The sequence below is a fragment of the Pelodiscus sinensis genome, chromosome 5 (genome assembly GCF_049634645.1).
Source record: "Pelodiscus sinensis isolate JC-2024 chromosome 5, ASM4963464v1, whole genome shotgun sequence".
Lineage (NCBI taxonomy): Eukaryota > Metazoa > Chordata > Testudines > Trionychidae > Pelodiscus > Pelodiscus sinensis.
Window position 1 is genome coordinate 122,546,701 of NC_134715.1, and position 25,566 is coordinate 122,572,266.

General features: G+C 45.6%; 1 protein-coding gene and 3 non-coding genes across 5 annotated transcripts in view; all 4 read left to right on the top strand.

Annotated features, from left to right (window-relative positions):
- The window catches only part of PTCD3 (pentatricopeptide repeat domain 3), a 38,531-nt gene that overhangs the window by 5,114 nt on the left and 7,851 nt on the right, over positions 1–25,566 (top strand). For both annotated transcript variants that reach the window (XM_014574642.3, XM_014574645.3), the window contains 16 exons: positions 265–369; positions 1,788–1,911; positions 3,867–3,985; positions 6,246–6,319; positions 8,301–8,388; positions 8,481–8,541; positions 8,907–8,989; positions 9,647–9,791; positions 11,126–11,176; positions 11,971–12,045; positions 14,732–14,760; positions 15,672–15,778; positions 19,219–19,297; positions 19,402–19,492; positions 20,063–20,148; positions 21,072–21,220. In XM_014574642.3, the coding sequence (XP_014430128.2) occupies positions 265–369; positions 1,788–1,911; positions 3,867–3,985; positions 6,246–6,319; positions 8,301–8,388; positions 8,481–8,541; positions 8,907–8,989; positions 9,647–9,791; positions 11,126–11,176; positions 11,971–12,045; positions 14,732–14,760; positions 15,672–15,778; positions 19,219–19,297; positions 19,402–19,492; positions 20,063–20,148; positions 21,072–21,220 (1,466 nt within the window). The remainder of the gene's footprint in view (positions 1–264; positions 370–1,787; positions 1,912–3,866; positions 3,986–6,245; positions 6,320–8,300; positions 8,389–8,480; positions 8,542–8,906; positions 8,990–9,646; positions 9,792–11,125; positions 11,177–11,970; positions 12,046–14,731; positions 14,761–15,671; positions 15,779–19,218; positions 19,298–19,401; positions 19,493–20,062; positions 20,149–21,071; positions 21,221–25,566) is intronic.
- Positions 8,670–8,816, top strand: LOC112546209 (small nucleolar RNA SNORD94). The gene has a single exon (XR_003089849.1). It is a non-coding gene; the product is annotated as a small nucleolar RNA SNORD94 (small nucleolar RNA).
- LOC112546205 (small nucleolar RNA SNORD94) lies at positions 13,351–13,483 on the top strand. The gene has a single exon (XR_003089847.1). It is a non-coding gene; the product is annotated as a small nucleolar RNA SNORD94 (small nucleolar RNA).
- LOC112546204 (small nucleolar RNA SNORD94) lies at positions 19,814–19,945 on the top strand. Its single transcript, XR_003089845.1, has one exon. It is a non-coding gene; the product is annotated as a small nucleolar RNA SNORD94 (small nucleolar RNA).

Here is a 25,566-nt window from a genome sequence, read left to right on the forward strand (position 1 = left end):
CATTAGGGCAAAGGGTGATGTGATTTGAGAGTGAAGATTGTGGAGGTGAAGCCAGAGAGTAGAAGGCTGCTGTAATCAATGTGAGATATGAGTGTGAGGAAGGGTTTAGCAGCTGAAATAGCAAAGGGAGTGTTTTCTTGTCTCATGCTGGGAGACTTGATCCCTCAGCGAAGTCATTGTTCTAAAAGGTCACCCTATCTGTCACTCAACCTTTTAGGTATTGTAAAGAAACAAACAAATGTATCTTCTTTCCTTTCCATACAGCGTTTATTTTCGTTATCCAAGGAGTCTGGGAAAAATGTTGCAAAATACATGGTTAATGAATTCCCTCAATTCTTTGAGAAGGACTTTGCGGAGCCTCATATACCGGTAAACTCTCTGCTCTTGTAGTCATGCTATGTTTTGCTGTGTAGCAATATGAGCAGTAGGATTGTATGCATAAGGGTTACAGAACTGGGCCCCAAATTAGTCCAAAAATGGCAAGATCTTATGATTTACCACTCAATAACTGAATGTTCTCTTGTTTACATAAACTACATTTCAATTTGGGTTTACCAAGGGAAGCATCTCTTAAGACCTCAGTTAACATTTGTGGTTAAAGTTAGTCATGGTTTTTTCAGGCAGAAATAAGGAGTGAATAGATTTAGTTAGGATTTTTATAGCACTAGTTTGTTTTTAATTTTAATGATTTTAGTGTTGAAGGCCCATCTTGTAAATGACTGGCATCTTAGGAAATGTAGTCCCTAATCCCCAGAAAGTAATTCCAGCTAAATTTTCTGCTGTTATTACCTATGAGGGAGCAGGGATGTTGGAGGAGCCATAACGACTTTTAGGATGGGTAATACATTTCAGTTGGGGTCCTGGCTATTAGATGATTTGAGCAATATTCTTGGAAGAATTCTGAACCAAGAAATTCAATTCTGTTCACAGTATTTAAAAATTCTGCATATGTCAAAATAACATAATCCCACCGGTTTCAATTATTTTCATAATGTATTTCTAAATAGCTGTGAGCAAGTATCTTGGTAACAATACAGGCACCAAAAAAGATTCCGGAAATACTTTTTGACAAATAGATTCCATATTAGCCATATTAATACAGAATTTTGAGTAATATTCATTTAAGCTACAAAATATAGAAATATATTTCCTGTACCCCTTGGAAGCAGTGCAAAGGCTTGGGAGAGTCGGGTTACACAAGAACTGAGGGAAAAGGAAGTAATTTCAGGGAAGGAACCTAGGAGGGAACCTGGAGAGTTGTTGGGTGTTGAGTAGGTTTTTTGGGGGGCAGAGATTGTTGGGGAGCATCTCCCTTCTACACCCTCACTTACCACTAGCCTCTTCCATTCAGTCAGGTATATCTGCCCTTTGTTTCCATGTAGCCCTGCATCTCTCTCCCCCTTCCTCATATATCCCTGAACCCCTCCCTCCCCCGCCCCCACTTCCATTCAGTTCCTGTGCCAGCAGTCCCATGTGCCCTTTTCAATCCACCCTCCTCCATAGTTCATGCCTCCTCATTTAGCCCCACGGGCAGGACACTGTAAGGAACTCAGCCTCTTTTCCTCCCTGTTCACAGCTGACTCCCTAAGTCCTTGAGAGCAGCAGCCCTCTTTTGGTGCCCTAACAGCCCCTGGACAAAATGCATAACTGCAGTGCCTCTCTGGCAGAATGTATTTTCTGCAGAGAAGAAAAAATTCTGTGGGGGACATGAATTCTGAATGTGCAGAGTGGCACAGAATTCCCCCAGGAGTAGAACTCCATTCAGCTGATGTGCTTTTTAATTTTAGTGCTTGATGCCAGAGAATCTTGCACCTCAGATTGAAGAAGTGAGCGAGGCAGCCCTTAAAGAACGTATCCAGCTCAGAAAAGTGAAAGCTTCTGTGGACATGTTTGATCAGCTCCTGCAAGCAGGTACCACCTTGAGTTACAGTACTGGATTTGGACAGCCAGCTTATGTGTACGGAGATCAAAAAATAGAGTGAAGCTGGCTTAATGTTAAAATACAGAATTGCAGAACATTCTTGAATTCTTGGGGACTGATTCTTAAAATCTTATTGGGCCATCACTTGTTCACCAAGTCATTCTTAGTATTGAGAGTAAGACACTTAGCTAGCTCAGCAGTGGGAGATAAGTGTGTCAAGAGGGAGGAAATTCCAAGATTGTAGGCTTTCTTTTACAAACAGGACCACAGAATTCAAGAAGTTGGAATTCTCACCGCTGTAGGGTCTGTTGTGTAGTTTAGACCACTATCTGACCCTGAGTGATGAAGTATTTTGCATTGACTGCAGCCAAAAATGTCTGTGTATTATCCATCTTCAAGAGTATTTCTTGGTCTCTATTATAGTAGTAACTAAATCAGAGAGTTTTTCAAAATATAATTGAAGTAGTTTCTACCATTACCCATGAGAGCTACACGCTACATGCATCAAGAATGGCCTTAATCAATGGGTCATTCTTTCAGTACGACTCTAGTTAATCTGGGCCATATGTCTGTCAAGAAGCAGGAAAGGCCCTGTAATTCCAGGCCTTTTGAGTGAAGAAGTAAAACAGCAATGGTCAACCAAGACTAGTGAGTGAATCACATGAGTGGCCCTCTAGTCTCAGTTGGCTGCATTATTGAAACCAGGGGTGGGCAACCTGCGGTCTGTGCATTCCCTCTCTGCTCTCTTCCCCCAAATCTCTCGTGCACTGGGACACTGGAGCCCTGTGCTTCCTACTCTTCACTCCTTCCCAGCACTTTCGGGGTGCCATGAATCTGCTGATTTGCACTCTGTCCATGCTACTTCCTTTTCCTGCCAGAGCTTGAACACCTCAAATCAGATGTTCACGGTGTTCAAGCTCTGGGAGGGAGGCAGAGGAGCAGGGACAGAATGGAATCAGCAGATTCATGGTGCTTTGAAAGTGCTGGGAGGGAGGCGGAGAAGTAGGAGGTGCAGGCCCCAGTGCTAGGGATGTATTAGTGTAGTCAATTAACCAGTAAGCAAAAGCTTATAGGTTCATGCTGTAGACTACATGCATTCTCTCTTCCTCTCGCCCCCCACCCCCAGTAAATTTTTTAGCAGGCTGGCCAACAGCCTGACTCAGTCCTGGCTTGTGCCAGGTCCAGAACATACCCTGCTGCAGCTCTGCATTTAAAGTGTATTAGGAGCTGGGCGGGCAGGCAGCCTGGCTCAGTTCCAGCTCGTGCTGGGTCCAAGAGCTCAGACCATGCCCCGGACAGGTGCTGCTGCCACTCTGCACTGCTGCCTCTTTATCAGAGGCTGCAGTGCAGAGCAACAGGCAGTCAGTCTGTGAGGGGAGCTGCTTTTTAAATTGGCTACTCTCTCAGACCAGCTCCCACCTGGCACTCATACAGAGGCAGCAGCGCAGAGTGGCAGGAGGTTCCCTGGGAGTGGGGCTAGAGTGCACATGCTGCCAGCCCCACCCCCAGGGACTATAGAATAATCAACTAACTGATTAGAATTCATGAGGCTAATTGACTATTCAGTTAACCAATATTTAACATCTCTACCCAGTGCATGAGAGGCATGCGAAGGAGGGAGCAGACAGGGGTGCGCAGGCTACAGGTAGAATCCCAATGGGCCACAGGTTTCCCACTAAGCTAAAAGAAAAAATAGGAGGTGATGGGAGCTGAGATGGCCTTGTCCTAACAATTGGAGAGGAGAAGATTCCGTTACATTAACTAAAAGCCTGTTGGAATGAAGCCGAGGTTGTTTGCTGTTGTCCTTTGCCCTCATTAGCTTTTTTTGATCGAGCAGAACACAGGAGCCATTACCAAAAGCTTATGCTGTATCAGTAGAGAAGCCCATTTCACGAGTCTGTTGAATAAACAATATAGCATAATTCTGCCTCCTCACTGCTTGAAGGTACCACCTTATCTCTGGAGACATCGAACAGTCTTCTGGATCTCTTATGTTTCTATGGAGATAGAGAACCTGCTAGAGAAGACCAGCCTGATCAAAAGAAGGAGCTGGAAGAACCAGAGGTACAAAAAGTTTTAGCGAGTCAGTTTTAATTAACTCTCCTAAAGTAGTAGAGAGCACATGTGAGGCTCCTCACACCTGGGATGCTTGGAGGGGCATGAGTGTGCTGATGTCTGCATCCATGTGGAATATCTTATTACAGTTATAAATCTTTTGAGCTGACCAAAGTGGCCTATCTTAAAAGCTGTACTAGACCTGGAAGGTCCCTGTCCAGACTTAGCTACAATTTTGCTGTCAAGAATCAACACCAGTTGTTGACCAGTGTGGTGCTGAAGGTGGATAATGTTTTTATTCCTTGCATGGTGTCAAGTATCAGAGGGGTAGCCGTGGGTCTTTGCCCACGAAAATTTATGTTCCAACTCTTCAGTTAGTCGATAAGGTGCCACAGGACTCCTCGCCGTTTTTATTCCTGACAGCCATGTTTTTATAATTAAAAAAAAAAAAGTTACATCCTACCAAGAGGCACTAGCCTGCAGCAACTTATTTCCCTTCACAAGTCAGAGTATCTCATATCAAGAACCTCGTTAGTAAAGTACTGACACTGCTGGCAAGACTTCAGCCATGGTTGGCACCAAAGGTCCTAGTGTTCAGCCAGCATATTGATGAAGCTGATGCCATGGCCTACTGACCAGGAACAAGCAGTTGTCTATTTCACATGAGTGCTGCTGCTCTCTCTTTGACCCTGTAGTAAGGACATGAGAGCATGTCTTGATACTGTTCCCTCTCGCTACCCTTCTTCCTCCTTCCCTACTGTCTTAATTCCACCACTCTGATTCCAGTTCACTTCTCATTTCACTCTCCCTGCATACATAAAGAGTTTTGACTGGCTGAATTCTTCTCCTGTATCCTAGTTAAGACAGAGCATGGAGGCAGGTCTCTCTTACTTTTTGGTGAAGAGGGCATTGGGGACAGCATTTCTTGTCTATGCCCAGGGTGGGCAGCAGGGTCAATCTGAGACTGCAAGGTGAATAGGAATAAGCAAGTAAATTAAATACACGCTTGTTTAATATTATTTTTAGTACAGGCAGTCCCCGACTTAAGCGGATCCGACTTATGTCGGATCCGCAGTTACGAACGGGGCTCCCCCGGAGGACACGGACTGCGGGACCTCGTGGTCCTGCCGCCCGTGTACTCCGGGGCTTTCTCCGCGTCTCCCTGGTCTGCAGACCAGGAAGACGCGGAGCAAAGCCGCGGGGGGGCTCGGGCTGCAAAGCCTCGGGGAAGCCGGCAGCGGGACAGCCCAGACTCCCCGCAGCTGTCCCGCTGCTGGCGTCCTCAGAGGCTTTGCTCCCCGTCTCCCTGGCAGACCAGGGAGACTGGGAGCAAAGCCGCGGAGGACCCAGGTGGCGGGACCGCGGTGCGTCTCGGTCCGCCGCCCGCATCTTCCTGGTCTGCTGGGGTGGGGGGGGGGGGGGCGCAGCTAGTACGCCTCTCCCCTTCCCCCCCCCCCCCCCCCCCCAGCAGACTAGGCTTTTCTCCAGATGCCTGTGGCAGAGCAGCTGGGCGCTGCCGGTTGGTCCCGCAGCGCCGCTCTGGGCGCTACTGGACCAACCCGGCAGCACCCCAGCTGCTCTGCCCCAGGCATCCCCAAGTCAGCTTCTGCTGAAACTGACCAGCGCTGACTACAGGAAGCCCGAGGCAGAGTTGCTCTGCCCCGGCTTCCTGGAATCAGCTGCTGATCAGTTTCAGCAGCAGCTGACTTGGGGATTCCTGGGGTTCTTAAGTTGATTCTGTATGTAAGTCAGAACTGGCGGACAGTTTCAGCAGCGGCTGAATCTGGACGCCAGTTCCAACTTACATACAGATTCAACTTAAGAACAAACCTACAGTCCCTATCTTGTACGTAACCCGGGGACTGCCTGTACCCTGAGGTAACCAGTCAGGGTGGTGCAAACTGTCTCCCTTATCTCAAGACAGACAAACCAATTGTGATTTATATGTGGTGAAAGGAGTCTAATGTTCCTCTTCTTTTTGTGTGTCGTGTGGGTTCACGTGCAGTGCATATTCACTTGTCTGTTGTAGATTGGGAAGCAGGGTGAAGAAATACAGTTTCACCAGCATGCAGTGTCTAGACTGTCAGAGGTCCCACTGGTGATTGTGGGGAAGACTGGGAATCACTTGAGTTCTTTTGCAGTGTATGAATCTTTAATTAGAGTGGTCTCCTATTTTATCCCACCTATCATTTGTTAGAATTGTAATAATTTTTTTAAAAGTTAATAGTTTACTCCTCGCAAATGTTGTTTATGGCAAAAATCTTTTTAGGAAGAAACTCCAGATCAGAGGAAACAGAGGGGACGCTCATGGAAGGCCTCAGGCTTCATAGGCCCTAAGTGGAGGTATCTATAGAAGGTGTTCCATCAGTCTCTAGGGTTTTATTAAATGTGATGTGAACATGACTCTTGCTCTAAGATGGCAGTTTTTTTTCCCTTGTGTTTGTAAAGACATATTAACATGGTTGCAGTGGACAACTCTTTATACAGTATGTTGATGTATTTAAGATGTACAGTAGAACGTCAGAGTTATGAACACCACAGTTATGAACTGACCAGTCAACCACACATCTCTTTCAGTACCTGAAGGTTGTCATTAGGTAACATAGGGATGTAAGCGACTAGTCGAATAGTGACTCCACTAGTCACTCCCTTCCCCCCACCTCTCCTTGCTGCTGGTCTCTGATAGGGGCAGCAAGGGAGGGAGCAGGATCCAGTTATCGTGGGGAGGGGAGAGGAGAGCTGTCTTAAAAGCCAGTTCCCCCCAGCACCATCTCCATGGGGAGAAGGGTCAGGGCACAATGGGGAACTGGTGGCACTTCTGCCTTTGAAATGTAGCAAGAGCTGGGCTCTTGCTACATTTCAAAAGCAAAGCACTGCATGGAATGCGTGGCCAGCGAGGGACTCAAAACAGGCAGGGCTCTTGCTACATTTCAGAGGCAAAGGTGTCATCATCAACTAATCAATAGTCGATGCAAATTACATCAACTATTCCATTAGTTGATTAATCTAAATGTAACATCCTTAAGACGGCAGCAGCAGACTCCTTCTCCTTCCCCTCCAAAAAAGCAAATAAGTACTGTTAAACTACTAAAAATTAAAGGGAAAGCATTATTTTTTTTAGCATAGTAAAGTTTCAAAACGTATTAAATCAGTGTGTAGTTGTAAACTTTTGAAAATCTCAGTGTTTTGTTCAGAATTATGAACATTTCAGAATTTCAAACATCCTCCTTTGTGAGGTGTTTGCATCTCTGAGGGTATGTCTAGACTACATGGTTCTGGCAACAGAGCCATGTAGATTAGTTTACTAGACATACCCAAACGAAGCGGCGATTTAAATAATTGCTGCTTCATTTAAATTTAAATGGCTGCCGCACTGAGCCGATCAGCTCTTTTGTCATCTTAGCGCGGTAGTCTGGACGCTCCGTGGTCGACATCAAAGGCATTTGTCGACCTCCACAATATGCCTCGTGGGATGAGGTTTACGGAGGAGGTCAACAGATGCCTTTGATGTCGACTGTGGTGCATCCAGACTACCACAGCTGATCGGCTCAGTGCAGCAGCCATTTAAATTTAGATGAAGCGGCAATTATTTAAATCGACGCTTCATTTGGGTATGTCTAGTAAACTAATCTACATGCCTCTGTCGCCAGAGGCATGTAGTCTAGACATACCCTGAGGTTGTCTTGTACCTTTTTCTAGAGTGGTATACATGATCCTGTAAGATTTAAGAGTGGCTTGATCTTTTACTCCAGCGTGGTTGAAATAATTTGTAAATCTTATATATAATCTATTTTCCACAACATTTGCAAGAGGGTGGAAAGTCTCATGTGACTAGTAAATAATTCAGTAAGTAACAGAGTGCTATTATGTTAATCTCTTATCCAGAAGACTTCTGAAACACTAAGAGAAAATTTAAAAAACAACAAAAAACAGTAAGAGGTCAAGAAAAATGCCATCATGGCAAAGTAGCCTAGGTAAAAAGTGGTTAGAAGAAAGGCATCCTTGAAAACTTAGAAAACAGATCCTAGTGAGAAAAGTAGAAAGGAGTATAAACTCTGTCAAGTCATGTGTAAAAGTAGAATAAGGCAGGCTAAAATAGAACTTGAAGAAGAATTAGATAAGGATACGGAAACTAGCAGCAAAAAAGTACATCAAAAGCAGTACACCCTATCACTTCTGTAGAATACAACCAACTATAGATGGAGTATGTTAGAATTTTCTGAGGATATTTTTTCATAGAACTTTCCAACTGAAAACAGTTCATAAATTACTTAGTCTTCCTTCTAGATTTCCTGTCTAATGTTCTACTCTTTATTGAGTTTAGGGAGAACAACAATGCCGAAAGGATATTTAATCTAATGCCAGAGAAAAATGCACACTCCTATTGCACAATGATCAGAGGAATGGTGAAGGTACAGTTATTTTCAGAGGATATGAGGGGTTTTTTTGGCTTTTTCCCCCAGTTTACTGTGTCACTGTCTGTAACATATTTTTGTCTTCTCAGCATGGGGCTTGCGTGAGGGCTCATGATATGTATGTAGATTTGCTGAATGACAGGCACACCGGTGAGTGTCTTTCTCTTATTTTTTAGTAATAGTTGACAGATGTAAAATACCATCTTTTGTTACTTAAAATCCAGTCTTCTGGAAAGTTTTGCAAAATATTCTAATTTTGTTTAGCTATTTGTTCTTCCTTGGCAATGATGATTGGCGCAGGGGTACAGACCTCAGCTAAGCCATGGGAGCTGAATGTGAACTCTGCTTTTTTTCCAGTGTGACAGACATGTGGTCAGTTGCCTGGAATCAAGTTCACATGAAAACTTTGCCTAGCGCTGAGCCATATTTGCAATAAGCAATAAACTCCTATATAAAGATGCACATGTTAGTAAAATACAACTGTTAATTGAAATGGATTTTCTTATTTCTTCCAGCTGATGTGTACACCTTCAGTGCACTAATTTCAGCAGTTCCACAAGTGAAGGAAAATTACACTGAAAGATGGGAACTTGTTAAAGTAAGGAGAAAGGGATGAGGGAAGGAAGAGGCTGGTTTTGTTTGGAGTAAATGAAAGTGTGTTTTCAATAATTAAAGAAAAAAAACTTTTTTGCTAATTTAATCAGTAACTTCAAAGAAAGCACTGCAGTTTAATACTAAAATTTGGACAACGATGGCTCAGAAATCCTTATATTGCTTTGAGATGGATTTGTGTGTCCTCTAGGAGATAGCCAATCAGAATGGGTATGAAATTAAGATAGAATGTGAGCAAGCCTTCTAATCGAGTTCTGCACTGAATTTTGTCTACAAATGTAGGAAAGTTTTAAAAGCCATGGAGTGAGATTAAATTATTTGGGATAATGTAAGAGGGTCTGACTGCAAGTTAAGGGGATGACATCCAAAAGAAAAATTACGATGAGTATCAAAAAATCTTCTTAGCTGAGATCTCTTACATTAGAATAGTCACCCAAGAACATTTGTTGCAGCCCCATAATTTAGGAAATGCAAACTAAGACTGGATAATGGGCTAACAAGTGTAGTTTGGGGAGCAGTCATCCACTTGCAGAGGAACAGAAATATAAAAGACAGAAGAAGCACCAGCAATTCTATAGAAGTGCTGAATTGTAGTGAGTAAAACGCAAAGCAGTGTGATTTAATCTGTCCCTTTTTTGTATAGGAGTTGCTGAATCACATGGTTGAACAGAAGGTGCAGCCAAATCTATTAACTTTTAATGCTGTTTTGAAAACCCTGAGGAAATGTGGAAATATGGCCAAGGGTCTCTCCCTTAGAGTACTGAGGGAAATGAAAGCACTTGACATAGGTAAGAGAGAGCCCTAGATTCACTCAGATATTCCTAATATGGTACTTCCAAATAGCAAACCTGAGGGTGATGGCTAGAGGAGTTTTGAGAGAGGGCATAATTTACTAATACCTGTCTCTTACATGAAGTTTTTCCTCCATTGATCTCAGTGTTTTACAAAGGAGGTGAGTGTCAAGGATGTGAAAGACTTACTGGAATGCTTACTGGGTAATAGGTTGGACAGCCAACTGCGCTAGGCTGGAGCAGCCTGGCTGAGTCTGGCCAGCTATTTGGGAGTAGCAGGCAGGGCTGTGCCTGCGTCAGGTCCTTGACCACACCAGAGCAGCCTGGGTGTGCAGGCAAGACCCCCAGCCATGCTGGGCCAGTAGGCAGGACCTCGGCTACACTAACGCAGCCGTGGCTGTGCCAGAGCAGGGCAGCTGGGGCCCTGGCTGCACTGGAGTGGCCCAGGTTGGCAGAACCACTGCCCCAGTTTCTCCAACTCTGCTTGGGACTATGGGACCCCAGCCTCTCCAACTCAGCCTGGGTGGGCGGGAGGGAATCTGGCCTCAGCTGCCTTCCCACATAAGTACTTAGAGTAGAATGTGTGACCTCTGAACCTTTTCTTAGATAAACTATAAATAGATAACAGCTAAGTGAATCTAATTTAAAAAAAAAAAAAAAAAAAGCAGAAGCAGCATTAGTTCTTGTATACTGGTATTATGGTAGTAAGAAAAAGGCACAATGAGAGAGACCTGCTCAAAGCTGAAGCTAGATGCATTTTATTTCTAGCTTAAATGTATGCTCAACATTGCAGGTATTACACATTAACAGTTTTTCCAGCGAGGTGCAATAAAGTCTTTAAGTCAAGACTGGATGTCTTTCTGAAGAAGACACTCTAGATTAATCAGAAATTATGGGTTTATATGCAGTAATTACTGAATGAAAATCTTATGTTGTTTTGTAAGGCATCAGATTAGATGAACAGTGGTCCTTGCGGATTTTAATCTATGAAGATTTGTACATCTGTAATGTGTAACAGAGTTCCATGTGTGGCAGGAAGCGCCAAATGGACTGTTAACTGCACAATTTCTAAATATGGCTTTTTTTACTCCACTGATGTAAGAGAAAATAATATGGCTAATAGCATCTTTGGTGTCCTGTTAATTTTATTTATTTTCAGTCTTTGAGAAACCTTTGCTATTAATACATTTTTAGAAGATGTACAGGTATTAATAGACAAAATATGAAACTCCTTTGTACAGTGTTTTTTTTGCTATTACTTTAAAATTCAATTGTAAAGCTTTGCCTAGCTCCATCTATCAAGCTGACATCAGTATCTTTATACGTTTCAGAACCCAGCCTTGCAACATTTGAACACCTCCTTGCTATATTTCATAAATCCGGTATGTAACAATATAAACATGCTCTGTCTCTTAGGGCTGGTCTGCACTAGAGCTGTGAGTCAGTCTAGCAAGTTGCGTGAAGGAAGTCGACATAATTAAGGTTGACTTACAGTGGTATCTACTCTGTGCTGTGTCAACTAGAAATACTTCTGTCAACATAGCTTCTGCCTCTCGGTAAGATGGAAAGCCAGTGGGAGAGCGCTCTCCCTTCGACAGTGTGCCTTCGTGGCAGCAGTGCTGATTTAGCTGTAGTGCAGAACTGGCGTTCGAGGCAAATGAACTGTTCCAAGTGCCTAGAAGCAGCTTGAATGAAAGCAGCAATTTGGTGGTTTGAAAGTCCTTTCACCCCATGCAACTATCTTGCGAGGATAATGCATGTTGCCACTGAAGGGGGCTTTTGTCCTGTGAGAAGGGAAATTTCTTCTCTCTGGCAAACTTGTCTGTGGTTGAGTGCACTAGATTTTGGGTGTTCATCCCATCACCCATAGGCAAATCCCTTGTCCTTGAGGCCTCTTTGCTTGGTCTTTGGGTAAGTCTCTTGATTCAGTCTTTTAGGAAGTGTCTACATTTCTGAAGCTGTCCTGTTGTGCTCTGTAAATTCATTATCAATTGGGGAACTTTTAATGGTGAGTGGGAGAAAGAAGAACTGTTGTTTGCGCTGCGTTCAATATCCCATGAATACCTGGTTCCATTTCCATGGCGCTCTTGCTAGACATACCTTGTCAGTCAACTGTATAACATAATGGAGATATATTAGTTGCATTATGATTCTCATGTGGCCATATCTACCCCAGGTTCAATGGAAATCCTCTATGAGGTGATGGATGAAATTGAAGGAAAGACTTTTGTTGCTCAGGATCCAGAAGATGGTAAGTTGTTTGGTAGATTTAACAAGTTGCTCTCTCTTAATATGATGTCATATCTGATAGAATAATCATGAGTGAGCTGTCCAGGGAATTGCAAATAAGTCCAGCAGGCATAGATAAATCAAGTGTATCCTGAGCTTTAAGCTTAATAATTTGTCCACCTCTGACTAAATATAGAACAGGATTTGTTGTTGGAGTAGAGCTCAAAACACCAGCTGACTTGAAGGTGCTCCCGAGTAATGACACAGCATTTCCTTTCTTGGAGTATCGTATCGAGAGGAGCAAGTGGTGGAACAGTACCACGCACTTCTGCAGGAGAACGTCTCCTAGCATGTCCAGAAAGTCAGTGTATTTCTTGATATCTGTTGCGTTCTGATTGTAGAACTTTGTGACTCGTTCTAGACGCCTTGTTCTGGTCTAAAAATTGTATGAAATAAAACTTAATGGAAAACAATACTTCAAACAACTCTATTCTGTGGTAGGGTGGAAGGGCAAAGATTCAGAATGTCCCACATGTCTTGTTGCTATTGCTCTGCTCGGAAAATTTGATCAGTGAATGGAAATGTCAGTGTGGCATGTACGTAGATGGGTTGAACAGACTAATTCTAAAATTAGATTTTGAAGTATGACTGTAGAAAATAAGCTAGTATTTTAATATATTTGTTTCAACAAGTCTGTTTCTGACATACGGATTGTTAGATGGTTGATGATCCACAGGGCTACTGTGCTAGAAACTTTAGCTTTCCAGAGTGAAGAACCTGCAGATGATCTCCCATTTTCTTCTTAGTCTTAGAGCTGATCTTCCCTAGAAAATTGGATCGGCCCAGCTACATCACTTGGGGTGTGAAAAACCCACATCCTTGAGCAGCATAGCTAAACTGACCATGTAGACTGTGCTAGGTTGATGGAAAAATTCTTTCAGCAATCTAGCTACCACCTGTCAGGCAGGTGGATTACTTGCACCAATGGGAGAACATCTCCCATCAGCACAGGTAGAGTCTACACTGAAGTACCACAACAATGCAGCTGCAGTGTATTAAGTGTAGACAAGCCCTTACTGTTCTACATTATAATTTTGGCCTTTCTACTGGTTACTCACCCCTTCCCGCTTCCTGCACTGCTGTTTCACAGCAGCTCTGTACCTTGGGAACTTATTCATGTGAGACATGGTATGGAGGCTGAATGAAATGCTAGTAGTGATTACTGAAAGAAAAACCCATTTAGCTGAACACAGCTAGCACTTTGCTGGTTCTTCCACACTGCTCTTAAAGTTCCTTTGGAGTCACAAAAGAAATGTCACTTTTGAATAAGGCGATGATGATTGGCGCAGGGGTACGGACCTCAGCTGAATCATGGGAGCTGAATGTAAATGTTTCTCTGCCCTGCATGTTGTCAGGCAGCTGAGAATATTTGCATGAAATTTGTGCCTAGTCTGAGCCGCTTAAATTAAAACACGACACATCTTCAGTGCATACTATTTCTCAGCTTACTTTTGGAGATTTGTGACCATTCCTCTGAACTTCACACTTTCACTTTCTTGCCCCTTTTGAGTTTGTCGCAGTGTGTGTTACTTGTAAACCACGCACCACATTAAAATGGTCTCTACAAGATCTTGACTTTGTATCCCAAAGGATTTTTAGTTTATAAGGCAGAGATTTGGTGGATGTTCTAAATATATTAATAGCAGGGTGGTACTTCTCTATTCAAAAAAAGGATCTTTGCTCTTTATTGCCTTGCCACAATGAGCCCAATACAACTCCCAAAGTTGCTTCTTAGATTTTTTCATCCATATTTCTGTCCACATTCAGTCACTACCTGAATTTAGGGAACAAGCTGCACACGCTCTTACATTAAACTTGTTTTTAAAAATTGCCAGGAAGACTTCTTCAGCCCATGCACAGATGGACTGCACTGCGGTTGCTCTTCTCCATATTCCCGGATGGAATGGTTTTCTCCTCTCTGGGGGCTTTCCTATTTATCAAAAGGTGGAAGGGAAGTGTTTCCTTGCTACTTTAGGAGTAAAGTAGTGGTGAAACGTGGATAAGGATGTAGGCAAAGGAGGCCGAGGCAGCTGTTGTACGTGTTCTCGTGCACCGCAGGGAAAGGGAAGAAAGGCAGCCTATATGTGTTCTTACAGCCTCTGCTAGAGATCTGGAAATGGGAAACTGATGACTCTTACAGGCCTGTCTCTGAAAACTGACCTGAAGCAAACAGATGAATGTAGATTTCACAAAGTGGCCCTACTCCCGAAAATGGGGCCTTCTGCAGAGACCTTTCTCGCAAATTTCCTCTGAACAGATCTCTAGTCTGAGTCTAAAAGTGTAATACCGAGGGAGTACAAGCTATTTCCTCAAACTTACCTATGAAGTCTCTGTATAACTGGAAAAATCTCTTCTGTCTCATGTGAGGCCATGTTAGAGAGTTGGTTAGTATTTCTCATAACAAGACATTAATGGTCTGGTAACACTTTATAGTCTAACAAAACATGTAGGTGGTATCATGAGCTTTCGTGGGCACAGCCCACATCTGAAGTGAGCTGTGCCCACAAAAGCTCATGATACCATCTACATGTTTTGTTAGACTATAAAGTGCTACCAGACCATTCGCTTGCTGTGTTTTTCTGTAACAGACTAACTCGCCTACCCCCCTGAAGCTCCTAGACATTAATGGACTCTTTTTCCCCTTTCAGCCAATTTCTTCGTCAGTGCAATGCGAATGGTAAGTATCCATTGCTTGTATTTAACACTTCAGACTAGTTCCTTAGTTTCACTGCCTTCCTGTAGAGTTGCCTCTGGGTATTCCAAATCTACTGCACAGACTAGTTCTAACTATTTGCCTTCCTTGCTCATTCAGTTCTACCAACCTTGGCTCCCCCGAGTAATCTTTCACTGCTTCATTTGTACCTCCCATTCCGAAATGCTGCTCTTCTCTTGTCAGCCACTGAATCAGTAACCCATCTGCCTCTGGGCCACAATCCAAGCAGCTTTCACCATGCAGCATAGATAAAGGGATACATTTTTGGAGGGAGTGGGGATGGTGTTTCTCTGCCCCACCATATGTTTTCTGATAACTTCAATGCTGTTCAAAACATCCTCTAGTCTAACTCAAGGTTTTCAAACTCGGTTGCAGCTTAAGGTCAAGCCAATTGAGGGCTGCGATATGCTTTACTTACGTGTGCCTCCCCAGGTACTGATGATCATAGCTCCTGTTAGCCACTGATCCCTGTTCCCAGCCAATAGGAACTGCAAGAAGTTGTGTCCCAGTCCACACCTCTTCCCGCAGCTCCCATTGGCTGGGAGAGATCCATGGCTGATGGGAACTGCCATCATCCATATCTGCAGAGATGCAGGTAAGCAAAGTGTCTCTTGCCCTTAAAAGCCACAACCCAGAGTTTGAAAACCCCTGCTCTAACTTGCCCTTAAGTGAAGCCAGCCAGAGTGATTCTTTGTCTTAGCCCAAGGAAACTGTTAACCCATCAACTCCACCGAATTGCTTCTTCACATCTTGTCTTTCAACTTTCCTTTCACTGTCAGATGATTGACTCTGCAAATAGCTCTGCTGCCATGCATAGAAGGACTTAATAGAAGTGTTATGTCTGAGCAATTTAAATGTGCATTTGTTTATTCCAGTGCCTCAATCTTAAAGATGTTGAGCTTGCGTACAGATTGCATAAAGTAATGGAGACAGGCGACAATTGGAAACTGATAGGAGATGCACAGCATCTATCTCTCTATTGGTAAGTTTGGTGCAGTTCTGTCCTTGTTTTATTAGACATAAAACAATTTGCAATACACCTGCAGTTGAAAACTGAACTATTCTTTATGCAGAAGGAGACTTTGTTGAACACTTGCCACCATATGGACAACTTTAAGTCTGTCCTTCGGAGGAGTAGGGATAACTCACTTGTGGCTCTCCTAACAGTAAAATAAAAGCTCTTTATACAAGAAGCTGTTTAAGATTCATAACTGCAGGCAGACTAAATGTGTAGAATACATAATTTTGAAAGGCCATCCGATTCAGTGTGTTGATGGCCCCACTTGCATTATAGGACACTTAGTTCTGTTTTTTACACAGCACATTTTCTTGGCCAGAATAGAAGAAGCTTAAAGTCTCTTGGGGTATGTCTACACTGCCACCCGAGTTCAAACTAAGATGGCTAATGTAGGTATTCGAACTTGCAAATGAAGCCTGGGATTTAAATATCCCGGGCTTCATTTGCATGTTCCCGGGTGGGCGCCATTTTTAAATGCCTGTAGTTCGAGCTACCTGCCCGCAGCTACACGTGGCACGGACTAGGTAGTTTGAATTAAAGCTCCTAATTCGAACTACAGGCAGTCCCCGACTTACGCGGATTCGACTTATGTCGTTTGCCCGGGAGCAAAGCCGCCCGGGCAGCTTTGCTCCTGTCCCCCTGGTCTGCTGGGGGGGTCCAGCGGCTTTGCTGGACCCCCCCAGCAGACCAGGGGGACAGGAGCAAAGCCGCACAGGCGGTATCCTGCCGCCTGTGCAGCTTTGCTCGGGGGCAAAGGAGCAAAGCCACACGGGCGGCGGGGTCCCTCCGCCTGTGCGGCTTTGCTTGGGTCTCCCTGGTCTGCTGGAGGGAGAGGGGGCGCAGCTAGTGTTGCATACCCTTGGTGTTGCAGGGGTTCAGCTCAGTCTTATGTCTGACCTGGCCACTCTGTTTACTTTTGGTCTGTGATCAACCCAGCCCATGTGGTGATGGTCACTGTACCATTCCCCTTCTGTATGCAGCTAGTGCGCCCCCCCCCCCCCCCCCCCCCCCAGCAGACCAGGCTTTTGTTGCGGGACGCCTCGGGTAGAGCAGCTGGGGTGCTGCCGGGTTGGTCCTGTGGGAACCTACCGGGCAGTGCCCCAGCTGTTCTGTCCCAGGCTCCAGATTCAGCAGCTGTTGAAACTGATCAGGCTGATTCCAGGAAGCTGGGGGCAGAGCAACTCTGCCTCCGGCTTCCTGTAGTCAGCCTCTGGTCAGTTTCAGTGGCAGCAGCTGAATCTGGAGCCAGTTCTGACTTACATACAAATTCAACTTAAGAACAAACCTATAGTCACTATCTTGTACGTAACCCGGGGACTGCCTGTACTGTTATTCCTCCTGCAAGGAGGGCATTTAAAAATGGCGCCCGCCTGGGAACATGCAAATGAAGCCCGGGATATTTAAATCCCAGGCTTCATTTGCAAGTTTGAATGCCTACATTAGCCACCCTAGTTCGAACTAGGGTGGCAGTGTAGACATACCCTTGGTGTTGCAGGGGTTCAGCTCAGTCTTATGTCTGACCTGGCCACTCTGTTTACTTTTGATCTGTGATCAACCCAGCCCACGTGGTGATCGTCACTGTACCATTCCCCTTCTGTATGTAGTTTGTTACCATAAAATAACAGTCATCAGACCTTCTAGCATCACTATGTTCCCTGGGATCCATTAGCTCTTTCAATTTATAACGGGATTCAGCATCCATATACTCCTCCCTTTAGGCTCAGAAGGCTTCCCAGTCCATCACTGGGGCTTGGTTCCATCTCTTGCAGCCGTCTCCACTGAGGCTGCTGCTCCCTGCAGGACTCCAGGCCAGGCATTGGACTCTGGAGAGTGTTTCTGCTCTGCTCCCCCACAGTCCTCACAGCCTAAATGAAAGTTAAGGCTTTCCTTAAAATACATCACCAGCTTTTCAGCAACTCAGGCACTTTCTTCAGAACTCTGTCAGTTCTAACTTTTCCCAGTGCCCGAGCCCTGTAGCAGAGCATTAAGAACATAAGAACGGCCATACTGGGTCAGACCAAAGGTCCATCTAGTCCAGTATCATGTCTGCCGACAGTGGCCAATACCAGATACCCCAGAAGAACGGAATACAACAGGTAGTACTCATGTGATCCCTCCCTGGTCACCCACCTCCAGAGAAACAGAGGCTAGGCCTACCATTCCTACCCATCCCAGCTAATAGCCATTGATGGACCTAACCTCCATGAATCTATCTAGCTTTTTTTTGAACCCTGTTAAAGTTCTAGCCTTCACTTCATCCTCTGGCAAGGAGTTCCACATATTCCTCTCTAGTGTCCAGCTTGTATCACCAGACAAGTCACAGAAATTTTCAGGTTTGCTACATCCAAAGGAATGGTATAAATAGTTCAGCTTGTTTGATTCAGCTGAGTATCAGCTCCAGTATAACAACACTGCACTTGTAATCTGGTCATAGTGAAATCAAATATAAATAGATTAGAAAAGCTAAGACAGTGACAGGGGGTAGGTACTAAAAACAACATGTTACAAAGAAAGCAAAACTGTAACATGCTTTCTAGAGACTGACACTTGACAGGCAACAATTCTTGTGTAAAGACCTGAAGAAGAGCATTATGGATCTTGAATGCTTGTCCCTTTCACCAACAGAAGTTGGTGCAATAAAAGATATTACCTCACCCACCTGGTCTCTTTGATCCTGGGACCAGCACAGCTACAAAAACACTGCAAACAATCTTTGGTTTAGAGGGGTCTCATCTCATTTAAGTCTTTTGTGAAGCATTTCAACCGAAGTTGGTTGAGATCCTGTTTTTATGAATGTAACCATACTTCCTGATTTATGCCTTTAAGGGCAGGATAAAGAGGAGTTCCAGTGCCACCTTCTTAAACCCCCCAAGTCCACTGTCTTTGTCCACAGAGCCAGGTGCCTCTCTGAGGTTCAGATTCTGTTGAGTTCACCTCCTCTTCTCTCTCCTGTACAATCAGTCATCCTGTTGTCCTGTTGACTTTTCATGTAAATGGGTCTTGCTTTGTATTAGCTTAATTTCAGTCAAGGACACTTGTAGTCTCACAATGATTAGGAGGTTCAGTACAACATAAGCTTCTGTTACACACCTCCTGATCCTTTCTGGGTAAATACTATGGAAGCAGTGTCTTGGATGGAGTGAATGTGTCATGCTCGATGGGTGTCATGCTGTTACAGAACAGTGAACCCTTGGCTACATGACATTGGGGGTTCTTAGAGTCAGACCTGCCAAAAACATTCTTCTTTCAAAGCTAATTGTGTTAATGGCCAATTTCATGCTAGTTATGGAAATGTTACTTCGCTCAAATCTGAGCATTGCTATGTACAGCTCCTGTGTCTGTCTGCTTCAGCCAGTATAATTACTACTGAGGTCTGATAGCCTGCATTTTCCCATTTTCTGCAGTGCAAAGTTCTTTACTCTGTTGTGTATGATGGAACAACTGGATGTCATATTGAAGTGGTATAAAGAACTAGTCCCTTCGGTAAGATGGTCTTTCCATGTATCTGGGCAGCATTTATACTTAAGATGTAAATCTGGAAAAGCAAGGCGACCCTATCAGACTAAATTGTAGTCTCTGTTCATCAGCACTTCTACCCAGATGCTCGAGCAATGTGGGCTTTCCTTCAAGCATTGGACACGGCCAACCATTTGGAAATGGTCCCTCAGATTTGGAAAGGTTAGTGGTAGTGTGGTTTCTTGGTTGCCTGTGGTAACCTAAGGCTTGCCCCATACCCCTTCATTCAGGTGAGTTGTAAGGCAGCATACTAGTATTTGGAGAGCCATGTAAACGCCTCCATGGTCAGAGCCACAAACTGTGGCAGGACAATATGATGATGCTGTGATGTTTTGTTCAAATACAAGCTCACAGCCATGGTAGTCCTCACATGTCAAGTGCAGGACATCTTCGTATGGTGGGTAAGGGGATCGTAGATAGCAGAGGTTGCACAGTTAGTGGAATTGTTCATTGAAAGGGAAAATACATAGCTCTCCCTTCAAATCAGCAATGATGATTGGCGCAGGGGTACGGACCTCAGCTGCATTATGGGAGCTGAATGTAAATGTTTTTGTCCTGCATGTGGTAGGAGAAGTGAGAACATTTACATGAGAATGGTGCCTATATCTGAGCTGGTCGTTAGGTGTACTATATGAATTCTCCTGCTTGCTCCTGGGGAGGGAATGTGGGCTTTAATATGTAGGAAGGCTCCAGAGATGGCCTCATTGCTAACCACTCTCTTCCTTCAATCAGATATCAAACAGCTTGGGCTTAGCAACAGACTTGAACTGTTGGAGGAGGTGTTGGCTCTGATGGCCAGGGAAATGCACCCTCAGGAGGTGAGGCTCGTGAAGTAATCAGTGAAGTGAAAGTGTCACCCTGACTTTACAGTCCATCAGAAGGCGTGTGTGTGTGTTGGGGATGGGGGAGTTAACACTAAGCGCAATCTAAAACGTGCCTGTAGACAGTAATCCTAGATTTCCATTCACTGTATAGATTCACCATAAAATGCTTGTTGTGAACCAGGGTGGGAATGGGGAGTAATTTCCAATATTGAGTGAGCCCTTTACAAAAATGAGTTAGTGGCAGAGCATTCTCTTCTAAATCGGGAGGGAGTCAGGCTCAAAATCTGACCGTGTGCAAAGAATAGATCTCTCTCTTCTAGAATTAAATTGGCCTCAATTTGGGCTGTGTTGGGTTTGTCACCTTTGAATTGGTAGAGATGAGGAGCTAAATTCCACCCTGTTGGTGTAACTCCATTGACTTCAGTGCAGTTAAACCAGGAATAAACTTGACCCAAGATGTCTCAAAAATGGTATGATCAAGGAATACAGATGACTTACTGAAAGAAACTGTTTTCACTGGGGGGGGGGGGAACAGATGACATTTAGCTCCATCACTCTGACTGGCATTCAAAAAGAATGAGATACATAATTGCCATTTGTGCTATCTGAAAATCTCCATTAAAAAATTGCAAATGTAGATTCTCATGACTTGTCTAGGCCCAGTGTTTAATGTTAAGCAGCTTCCTGCAGCTTTCTGAACATCACCTGGTACTATCCCCCTTTCTTGCCTTGGTGTACAATGAATTACAGCTGCAGCAGTGCTTAAAAATTGTCCAGTGGAGAGCATTCTGGTGGAACTGTCTTTCTACAAAAGAGATGCCTTACCTGATGCTGAACGCATGGTAGACAAATAACTCGTGTACAAGATGCCCACAAGTTTCAGTTCATTTGGTGCTAATCGAGTGATCTCTTCACAGACTCAGATGTCATTTGCCGACTGTGCTGCAGATGTCAAATCTGTTTTTGAAACTCGAGAAAGGAACCAGGTCCCATTAGGGTGGACAGCGAGTACTCTTGGTAATGTGGCCATACTGTTTTCAAGGGTAGGAAGAACCCAGGAAGCCTGGTAAGTGTGTGACTGCTGTGAATTCTTGTCCTGCTCACATTCTTTTGATGTCTCCAGTTCCCATTTTAATCATGGACTGGGAAACTGCAATGTGCAGGTGCTTTTAGACTCTGTTGTAAATGAAAAAGCTGCTAAATTTTTATTTTTTTTACTTGAAGTTAGTCTTCTTCTTCGAGTGGTCCCCGTGGGTGCTCCACTCCAGGTGTCGGGCCCCGTCCCGGCGCCGCTGGTCGGAAAAACTTCTATAGCCGTAGCCGAGCCGGACCGCGCACGCGCGGACGCAGCGCGCGGCGTTCGCGCCTTTGCAACGGACCGGCTCCCCCTTGTCAGTTCCTCTCAGCCGCCCGTGGTTGCTGGCGGAACGCCGTTTGTCTCCTCAGACAGGAGCCGTTACTACACAAAAAAAAAAAAAAAAAAAAAAGAAAGAAAGAGAAAGTTAGTTAGTTAATTGGTTAATAATAGTTAGTTAGGTTAAAAAAAAAAAAAAAAAAAAAAGAAGACAAAAAGACAAAAACGAGACATTATGCCTGGGTCACCGGGATTTAAACGGTGCGCTCTCTGCAAGGAAGCCATGCCAGCATCTGACGGGCATGAAGCTTGTGTCAGATGCTTAGGAGAGGCGCATGTGCCACAAAAATGCACTCACTGTGCTAAATTGACTCCGCGGGCACGCAGAGATAGAGATATGCGTCTGAAACTGCTGTTGTGTGACAAAGCTTTACAGCCTCCGGAGCAGCAGGTCTCAAAGTCCTCTATAGGACAAAGGAAGAGATCAGATTCCCCTGAGGCGTTGGGATCAAAAAAGAAGAGAGTTTCTCCCACCCGCTCTCTCCCGCCTCCCTCGCTGTCCCGGGCTGGTCAGGAGCACAAGCCGGGTGTCTCCGGGGCGGCAACGCACTCAGGCAGGTCGCATAAGCCGCAAGCGGCAAGCCGCTCGTTATCGGCACCGGCTCCGCGTCCCGCCGAGAGCACGGTCGCTGCGGAACGCTCGGCACCGCCACAGGGGCTGGAGCCGCGACAGTCTGCCCAGCCGCATCGAGCGGCACCGCAAACGGCTATTGGGGGCCAGGACAAGCCGGCACCGTGCTCGGCACCGGATGCCGCATTGCCAGATGGCACCGGGGAGCGGAACGAACGGGGCCGGCAGATCGCCCCCCACCGTGCCGAGTCGGCACCGGCAGATCATGCTGCTATCGCAGCTGCACCGAGTGACCATCTGCCTGCGGTGCCGGGCAGGATGCTAATGCCTGCCGACAATCCTGGCGAAATTATTCCTCCCCCTACCAGCTGTTCCTTATCAGTGCAAGGGGGAGAGGCTTCCCCTGCCTCAGCAGTCCCGACAAAGGCTGCTAGAAAGTCAGCACGAAGGCATTCAATTTCACCTTCACCTCAGCCTTCAGTTTCTCCTTCTCAGTCAATGAGGGCTAGTCATCCTCCGTTGTCTCATAGCCCAACAATGCCTTCTCCTCGCTGTAGGTCAAGATCTTGTTACTCTGACCATCGGGAACGATATCATTGCTACCGTCGGGAATCATCATACAGATCCCGCTCACCTAGCTACTCCCCGCCTAGATCTTATCATAGGCGGTATGACAGCAGATATTCCTCGCGAAGGTCTTCCCCTGACCATTTTGAATATAGAAGTCACCGGTCAGTTTCGGGATATGGGAGACCTCATTCTCGCTCTCATCACTGCTGCTGCCATACTCCTCATGAGGCACGTCAATCATCTCCAATTCAACACTGGAAGAGGGCATCGCCTAAACACCAGAATCCTTCGCCTTCAGTTCAGCTATCTGAGCCCGAGGAAGGCCAGATATCGGATACGGACGATCAATTACAATCTGTAACTCAAAAAGATATTTCGACATCTTCCCCAGACGATGCAGTGTTTGAAGGGGATCCATCTCCCCCGGACGACACTAAAGACTTTCAAGACCTTTTTAGGAGAGTAGCCCAGTCTCAAGAGGTTCAGATAGCAGACACTCCAACGAAGCAGTTTAAGCTCTGGAGAAATTTACACCCCAAACAACAATCTAAGGTTGCTCTTCCTATGGACGAGGCGATCCTCCAATCAGCAGCAGAGATTTGGAATACCCCGGCTTCGACTCCACCAACTTCGAAACCGGCAGAAAAGCGTTATTTTATAGCATCCAAAGACTCGGAATTTCTGTTTACTCACCCGCAACCAAACTCCTTGGTCGTCGACGCAGCTCTCCAAAGGGCTAAGAACCCACAATTGAAGAATGCGGGGGCTGATAAAGAGGCAAAGAAACTTGACATATTTGGCCGAAAGGTTTATACATCGGCCACCTTGCTTCTTCGCATAGCGAATTATACAGCTCTGTTGGCGAATCATAGCTTCGACAGTATAGCGAAACTTACAGACCTGTCCCAAAGATCATCGGAGGCGGACAGAGAGTTGTTACGATCGATCCTCAAGGAGGGCTATGCATGTTCCAAGGCCAATCTTCAGATAGCCATGGATATAGCAGATACAGCAGCTCGAGGAGTGGCAACAGCGGTGTCCATGAGGCGCTCTTCTTGGCTCGCCACGGCGGCAGTGCCCAAGGAGTTGCACTCCAAGGTAGAAGACCTCCCGTTTGACAAGGTGAGGTTGTTTGCAGAAAAGACAGATGAGGTGCTTCACACGGGAAAAGATTCAAGAACGACACTTCGGACGCTGGGGATGTACGCACCGCCATTCCGCCGCCGTCGTTATTTTCCATACCAAAGACGGTACGATTATCAGTCTCGGAGGCAAACAAATCGTCCGTTCGACCAGTCGCGACCTAGACAGCGCCCTCAACGAAGGCGTCCACCACCACCCAGGGTGACGGGCACGCCCGCCTCAAAACAGCAAGTTTGACTCCCTTGTCGGGGGCAAGCGCATCATACCAATCGTCATTGCACAGACAAAACCCATTTTTCACCACCGCTTACGACCTTACTATCATCAATGGGTCGCAATAACATCGGACAAGTGGGTTCTGGAAGTCATAAGCAGCGGCTTCACCATTCCTTTCACTTCCATCCCTCCCACCACCCCACCCTCCCCGTCCCTTTTCAGGGACCCATCTCACGAGGATCTCCTGCGACAGGAAGTCCATCACCTCCTGGACATCGGAGCGATAGAGAGGGTCCCCGATCAGTTCAGGGGAAGAGGGTTCTATTCCAGATACTTTCTAACGGAAAAGAAAACGGGGGGCTGGAGACCCATTCTCGATCTAAGACGTCTGAATCGTTATCTTCGCAGACAGCGCTTCAAAATGGTGACACTGACTTCCATAATCCCATCCCTCGATGTCAACGATTGGTTCGCTGCCCTCGATTTACAAGATGCGTATTTTCACATCACAATACATCCCGCGCACAGGCGTTTTCTGCGATTTGTGATAGGTCTCGATCATTTTCAGTATCGGGTTCTACCATTCGGTCTGGCTTCAGCACCCAGAGCCTTCTCAAAAACCCTGGCCGTCGTGGCAGCTCATCTGCGTCGGTTACAGGTGATAATATATCCATACCTGGACGACTGTTTAATAAAAGGTGCCACGCAGCGAGAGGCATCGCAGATGGTGGCGACGGTAGAACAAACGTTCGAGTCACTCGGCCTCCTCCTCAACAGGAAAAAATCAACACTTATTCCGACGCAATTCATAAAGTTTATAGGGATAAACCTCGATTCACGCACGGCAAGAGCTTACTTACCTCACGAAAGGTTTCAAGCGATCAAGGATCTCGTGACCATACTAACCAGCAACACCATGGTATCGGTACACAGTTGCCTGCGTCTCCTGGGCCACATGGCAGCGGCCACTGCTGTAGTTCCTCATGCGCGCCTCCACCTGAGGGGTCTCCAACATTGGTTGTCCACAGTTTATGTCCCTGTGAGGCACGACATCCAAAAGGTAGTATGCCTACCTCCGCATGTCCAAAGATCCCTGCAGTGGTGGACGAAAAAGCAAAACCTTCTGCCAGGGGTTCCATTCCATCGACAACAACCATCGGTACAGATAACATCGGATGCCTCACTCATCGGCTGGGGGGCCCACATGGGCAGCGAACGAATTCAGGGCAAATGGTCTCCCAGCGAAAGGCGTCTGCACATAAATCTGTTGGAGCTTCGGGCAATCTTCTACGCATGCAAACATTTTCTTCCCCACATCAGAGGTCTGACAGTGAGGATACTGACGGACAATATAGCTGCAATGTATTATGTCAACAGACAAGGAGGAGCACGGTCACGATCCCTATGCGCCGAAGCAGTGCGATGTTGGAACTGGTGCATACAGAACAACGTAACCATAGCAGCGTCGTACTTACCTGGCACCGCCAATGTAATTGCA